At 39.6% G+C, this 7,240-nt stretch overlaps 1 protein-coding gene across 1 annotated transcript; it reads left to right on the top strand.

Moving 5' to 3' along the window:
* Nucleotides 1-2,486: 2,486 nt before the first annotated feature.
* On the top strand, nucleotides 2,487-6,545 carry Il6 (interleukin 6). Its single transcript, XM_048337323.1, has 5 exons — nucleotides 2,487-2,538; nucleotides 2,686-3,155; nucleotides 4,004-4,111; nucleotides 4,798-4,950; nucleotides 6,204-6,545. The coding sequence occupies exons 1-5, from the start codon at nucleotides 2,520-2,522 to the stop codon at nucleotides 6,432-6,434; spliced, it is 981 nt and encodes a 326-aa protein (XP_048193280.1). The 5' UTR covers nucleotides 2,487-2,519; the 3' UTR covers nucleotides 6,435-6,545.
* The last annotated feature ends 695 nt before the right edge of the window (nucleotides 6,546-7,240 follow it).

The following is a 7,240-nucleotide window of genomic DNA, read 5'->3' as shown; positions in this document are numbered from 1 at the left end:
AGTGTGTGTCTATCTGCATTTGATAAAGTATATGCAGAAGTGAGTGCTGGGAGCTGACGAGACTAGGTCAGACTAGGTCAACAGAGGTCTAGGCACTTCCTCTGGGGAAAAGGCCAGGAAAGGATGGAGTCTTTTTTTCCCCTGAATATCCTGGTGTCTTTTCCATAGTTTTTTCATGGATATCTGTCTTCAATTTTTTAAAAAATGCTCCTTAAAAAAGGTAAATCTGAATGCTGTTTTGAGTAATTAAGTTCAAATATTTAAAAATGTGCAAGATGTTTAAGACTCAAAAGCACTAAAAATGAAACCACTGACCACCCTTTTCCATTTTCATTTTCAAAGTAAAAACTCCCCATAAAGCTAGGACTGCTGGGGCTCAGAATATGGCCTCGTGGTGAAGTGCTCACCTCATATACATGAAGCCCTGGGTTTGATTCCTCAGCACCACATATATAGAAAAAGCCAGAAATGGCGCTGTGGCTCAAGTGGTAGAGTGCTAGCCTTGAGCAAAAAGAAGCCAGGGACAGTGCTCAGGCCCTGAGTTCAAGCCCCGGGAATGGAAAAATAAAAACAAAACAAACAAACAAAAAAAAAAAAACTAAGACTGCTATCTTTGTTTAGACAAATAGGGAAAAAAATGGGTGACCTCACTTTCTTCAACAGGCAGGTCCTAACAAATTATATACAAAACAAAACTTAAGTATTATTTTTGTGCTGGTCCTGGGGTTGGAACTCATGTGCGGCCCTGAGCCTTTGTTCTCAAGGCTGGCACTCTTCCACTATAGCTGCACTTCTCTCTCTCTCTCTCTCTCTCTCTCTCTCTCTCTCTGTGTGTGTGTGTGTGTGTGTGTGTGTGTGTGTGTGTGTGTGTGTGTGTGTGTTTAATTGGAGAAGAGTCTCACAGACTTTGCTGCCTGAGCTGGCACAGAACCACAATTCCCATATCACAGCCTCCTGAATAGCAAGAAAACAATTTGATGCATGCTTTTTAAATGCCCTAGAAAAGGTCATTGTTTTGAAAATCTTCTTGAAGAGATCTCTGCAAAGCAGAGGAGATGGTTGTGATGCTAATACCATGCTTTGTAAATAATGCTTTTGGTGTCATATAAGGGGCCTAGTTTCACCCTCAATGCTATCTGGAGACTGGTAGGGCTACCATCATATGCAGGAGACCAGGAACCCTTCTGTAAGAGAAGTAATTCTAAAAGAGAATTTTTTCAAGCTTGATGGAGTAAGGAAGGCTTTCACGTTGGAGGGGAAAGCTTGACTTTGAGCCTAGTAATATGTCACCTTTAGATTCAAATCTAGTCCTACAGTGAAAAGCACAAGAATACCATAAGGTCTTCCTTTGACATCCACATCAAAGAGGTGAGTAGTATTCTTCATTTATGCCATGAGCCACATGAGCTTCAGAAACTTGAGGGCTCTAGCAGGCTGGTCCACTGCAAACATTGCAAGTACACTGGGGAGCCACACTGCACAGAAGCCAGAAGTGCAAAAAAAAAAAAACAAAACAAAAACAAAGAAAGAAAGAAAGAGAGAGAGAGAGAAAGAAAGAAAGAAAGAAAGAAAGAAAGAAAGAAAGAAAGAAAGAAAGAAAGAAAGAGAAAGAAAGAGAGAAAGAAAGAAAGAAAGAAATGGGCAAAAGCAGCAACAGGACAGACAGCATAGAACAACTCTGTGGCACAGAGATCAAAGTCCTCACCAGGTGGATCCCCAAGAAGCCACCCCAGAGACAGCAGGACTCTCTGAAGTGGGTGGAAGAGGTGAGAAAGCAGGCACATGCATTGGTATATAAAAAAAAAAGGAGTCATTTATACATACACCGCACACTCTACTCGAGACTGCTAAAAAAAAAAATAACTGTGCAAAATTTGGCAGTTTTGCAATGACTGGTATGGTGAAAGTCAGGAAATCAGAGCTCTGAGATGACTGGCAGGGTCACCTTCTGCGTAATCCCAGGTTAAGGGTCCATGATGCTATCTGAGAAAACTGTTATCTGAACATCTTAGATTTTTTTCACAAGTAGAATACTAAGTGATAGCCACTTAGTCTTGTAATCAACATCTGTGTTTTTAAATCATAGCTTTAGTTTCTTTCTTTTCTTCTTCATTAAAGATTGTGAATGATTACAGCTTTACTTTCTTTTTTCCTCAAGTATTACTGAAGTGCTGTGTCACAAAAAAAAAAAAAAAAAGGAAGAAGAAAGTAAAAGAATGATTTTGCTTCTCAGGGCTAACTTGAGGATGACTTAAGCCACACTTTTCCCCCCAAGTTGTGATTCTTTCAATGCTAAACAACGTCACTTGCACAATCATCGTAATAAGGTTTCCAATCAGCCCCACCCACTCTGGCCCCACCCCCCCCCACAAAGATTTTTATCAAATGTGGGATTTTCCCATGAGTCTCAAAATCAGAGTCTCAACTCCAATAAATATGAGACTGGGGATATCAGAGACTCATTCTGCTCTTGAGCCCACCAGGAACAAGAGAGATCCATCTGCCCTCCAGGAACAGCTATGAAGTTCCTCTCCACAAGTAAGTGAAGGGAATCCCTCGCCCTCTGGCGGGGCTACTGAGTGCCGGTGCGAGGGAGGAGTAAGGGCTGATGACTGGCCAGAAGCCAGCAGCGGGCTCCCAGCTGTGCTGTCAGCTCACTCATTGCTTTCCCTTTCCTCCACACAGGCGCCTTCCATCCACTTGCCTTCATGGGGCTGCTCCTGGTGACTGCTACTGCCTTCCCCGCCTCACAAGTCCTAAGAGAAGATGCCACAGACAATACTACCTCAAATGGACCAACATATGCCTCTACACAAAAAGCTGAAGACCAGATTTCATACACCCTACTGAAAATCAAGGAATTGAGAGATGAGGTGGGTAGGCTTGATGGTAGGGATACAGGGCATTCTTCTTGCCCCTGTATATGGACAGAGGCTCCTGCAAAAGTCTCTGTGGGGTTTGGAGGCACCTTAAATTTGATGCCAAAAAGTAGACTAGATTTTGTTCTACATTTCTTCTCTGCTGTGGGTCTCAGGAGGTTTTTTCTTTTTCTGGAAAATACAGAATGGGGCTGGAATCCGTATTTTCTGGGTCTTTGCAGCTCTACATCAGGTCATTGCTTCTCAGAGCTTCCTTTATCAATACCAGAAAGGCCTGTCAAGCTTCATTTTGTCCTTTGAACTTTGTGAACCTTAGCAAAGTGCCACTTTGAAATGAATGATCAGCCTCTCAAGGTAGTTCTCATACTTTTAGGTTATTTAAGCTTAGTGGTCAGAACTCTCCAGGGTCATTCCAGTCAAGATCTTCCACCATCAGATCTCTAGGGGATTTAGCTGGTTTTGTTTGTTTGTTAATTTGTTGTTTTTGTACTGGTACTGGGGCCTCTTGTGTTCTCATTCCTCAGATCTCAGCCTCCTAAGTAGCTATGATTACACGTGTTGGCCACCAGTTGGCACCTGTATTTAGGCTGTGTTTGACAAAAAGAAAAGAACATGGGGGGTAGGATAGGAAACCAGACTCCAGTTCTGGTTTTGTTGAACCAGCTTTGTAACCTTGGGATAATATTACCTTTGTATATTACCAATTTATTTGTAAAATTATGGATTTGCATTATCTCACAGATCATTCTAGTCAGAACATCCTATGGCTAAGTCATATTTGTCCTGAATTATCATCAACATTTCTGTCACTTGTTAAGTACTTAATTATATAAGGCACTTCATTTAAATGTTACAAGTAATCCTCAAATCAAAAATGGGAGGCATTAGATGCTTCCCAATTTAGAAAGAAGGCCACCAAGACTCGGATAAGTAATATGCCTATAGCCATAGATGATTTGGGACTGAGCCCAAGAGTGCCTAATTCTACTAGAAATTGCTTGCCAAGATGCCAATGGGTTGTAACTTCCTTTTTCTGGTGTGGTAGAACATGATTGGAGCCCTCTAGTGGTATTTTGTTTTTGAAATAAAATTTTTGGATTAACAATTCTGGTATTTTTTTCCAGATGTGTGGCAATGAGGAAAACTGTGTCGAAAATGACAAGGCAATGTCAGAAAACGATATGAACCTTCCAGAGGTTCCAGATGGATGCTCCCAATCTGGAAATAATAGGGTATGAACTTGTCTTATTTACTTTCAACTACTTCCTATCCAGTTCTTCTTGCATGCACTGCCTATATACAGATAGACCCAGGCTGGTAAGAAAGAATGGCACAGATGTAAAGAACTTCATATAAATTTCATGAGGCAGCTAGCTTAAACTTTTTTAAAAAGACAGTTTCTCTTTGAACAGGTGGGGCTCCTCTGTGTTGGGACTTTTCACAACTCTAAAATGTTAAAAATGCACAGTAACATGGTCCAGGACCATTCTTTCCCGCTGGCTGCCCCTAGCATAATCCAGGCCTAGGCCTGGTAGTATCTAGGCCCACCCTCCCGGCTGACGTTATTCTCCACACTCCTCACCTTCCAGACAGTGAGATAACCTTCACTGACATCTGACTATTCTATAAAATGGGTTTAGGCCAACCATGGCAAGGACAGGAGTGGAAGTAAAGCACTAAGAATTCCAAATGGACCCCACTGCCACACTCTAGTGTCTGTTGGGCCTTGGGTAAAATTAATTAAGTGGTGCCTCAATTTTCCAGATATTTTTAAAAAGGACAGCTGACTCTGTCCAATGTTGTAAAACAAAATGCTTAAATGCTCAAAACAGTCAGAGGGAGGAGATGGGGAATTTTAAGGTCTCAAACCGATTCTGTCTTCTAGAAATAACTGACTTTCCTACTTTTCTTCTTGTAGGACTCCTGCCTGCTGAAAGTCACCTCTGGTCTTCTGGAGCTTCGGATCTACCTAAAGCACATACAGAATACGTTTCAGAGTAGTGAGAAAAATAATAAAGCCGCAGATGTGGCAAGTGGCAGCGACACTGTGCTCAAACTCCTGATAAAAGAGGTGAGTGCTTCCCAGGAGGGATGAAGGGAAGAGAGAGGCTCAGAAGAACACCTAATAGCTCAGAGTTACCCACCTGCTTCAGCAACTATTGCTGCATGTGAATGAGAGATACTCCTCATAGTTTAACTTTTTTGTTATTATTGTTTTTGCTGTTTCTTTGTTTTTGCTTTTTGGCTCCCTTTGCAAAGAACATTCATAGCCATTAAAAACTATTTAAGTGACATGGATTTTGACATCATTTCCAATAGCTTAAGAGCTGAGAAAAAATAAATAGAAGAAAGCACATCTAACTATACTCAATGAACCATTATAAAAGAAGAACACAAAACTTTAAAATTAAGTGGTGCCTCAATTTTCCAGATATTTTAAAAAAGAACAGCTGACTGTCCAATGTTCTAAAACAAAACAGTCAGAGGAAGGAGATGGTGAATTTTAAGGTCTCAAACCTTTTTATTTTAAAAACCTTTTATCTTAAAAGTTAATTGCTTCCAAATTACATTCTTGCTACTGTACTGCAGAAAAGTAACCACAAACTGCAGACTGCAAAAGGGGGAGCGAAGGGCTTTGGTCATCACCACAATTAGGTATTAAAAGGCAGAGAATGGAGAGATAGTAGATGAGCAAAGCAAAGAGAAGATCCCTGTGCTAATAATCCTGCCTCTACCACTTGTAGTTGTTTGCCTTAAATTAAGGCTTTTCATACTTTAATCTGCATGGGAATGCCCTCAGGATTGTCTACCTGCATATTCTGATTTAGCAGGTCCAGACTGGGACATGAGATTCATTTTTCCAAAGAGCTCCCTGGTGATGTCAATGCTACATTATTCCAGGACCACACTGATAAGTTCAAAGCCTTACAGAAGTTACTATCACTATACCAGTGGGCCTACAGAAAGATGTTTATAGTCCTCTTTACACTACCAATCAGTTGACTCTCAACAGATGCTAGATGAATAGTTGAGAAGAAAACTGGAGAAAAGTACAATATTTAGAACTCATTATATTGCCTGTAGCTATTAAGTAATAATTATGTGCTAGATACTATTTTGGATAACACAGAGGAAAACAAATTAAGATAGTGGGGGGTACCTTCTGGATGCCTACCATCTAATGGAGACAAAGTGCAAAAGAATAGTTCAGTTGCTATGAAAGGGTCCTTCTCAGGGTGGGGTTAGAGCAAAAGTACTTTCCCTGACTTGGATGAGTCAGAGTAGTCTCTTTGACCCAAATTTGAATATTTTTCTACAGTCCAGAGCATATCTCCATTGCAAAGGATTTTCTTTATGTTTAAACAATCTTTTCCTTTCTTTTCTCTCCAGGTAAATGAAACTGAAATTGTCTTCCCTAGCCCAACTGCAAATGCTATCCTGGTGAACAGGCTACAGTCACAGAATGAGTGGGAGAAGAACATGACAATTTACCTTGTCCTGGGCAGCCTTGAGGAATTTCTGCAGTTCAGTAAGAGGGTTCTTCGGAAAGTGTAATGCAGGGCAGCTAAGGTTATGAGTATATGGGCATTCCTTCCTATGGTCAGGACAGAACCATCCCTGACCACTGGGGATCTACCTTATGTTGTTCTCTACGAAGAACTGACAGTATGAACATTAGGACACTATTTTAATTATTTTTAATTTATTGATAATTTAAATATGAATTAATTTATATGTGATTGCTATTTATAATTTTTATAAAGTGCCATTTGAATCTTATATGTGATGGTTTTGAAATGATAATCTGTTTCAGAACCAGATCATTTTTTGGAATGTATAAGCTTACCTCAATAAATTGCTAATTTATGCACATTTTAAAGTAATGTCTGCATTGTATTTTTAACAATATTTACACTGTACACAAAAGGTCATGTTATTTTTTTAATTAGCAATTAAGCCTTTATTGTGTGAAGCTAAATATAATAAGACAAAATGGTTACAGAATGACCAAAAAAGAATGAGCAACAATCCTTTCTTGAGCTTTAACAATTTACTGACAAAGGAATATTGTCACATAAAATCACGATAGAATAAATGTAAATATGTGAAAATGGAACTCAGTAATTTGAGGGGATACATGGAGTTAAAATAAATGGGAGAGAAAGATGGAAGGAGTAACACTGTATATCACTTTAACAATAAATAAGTTAATTAAAAATGCAATCAAGATGCATTGTACTCATAAACTGATAGTTGAATTGAAAGCTCATTGTACAACTAATTAAAGATAATTTTTAAAGTATAAACACCTAGAGAATGATACAATGAAGGACCTACTTGCATGCTAAATGCAATGCATC

This window comes from Perognathus longimembris, chromosome 2 (assembly GCF_023159225.1).
Source record: "Perognathus longimembris pacificus isolate PPM17 chromosome 2, ASM2315922v1, whole genome shotgun sequence".
NCBI lineage: Eukaryota > Metazoa > Chordata > Mammalia > Rodentia > Heteromyidae > Perognathus > Perognathus longimembris.
This window is presented reverse-complemented; position numbering and strand designations above follow the sequence as displayed.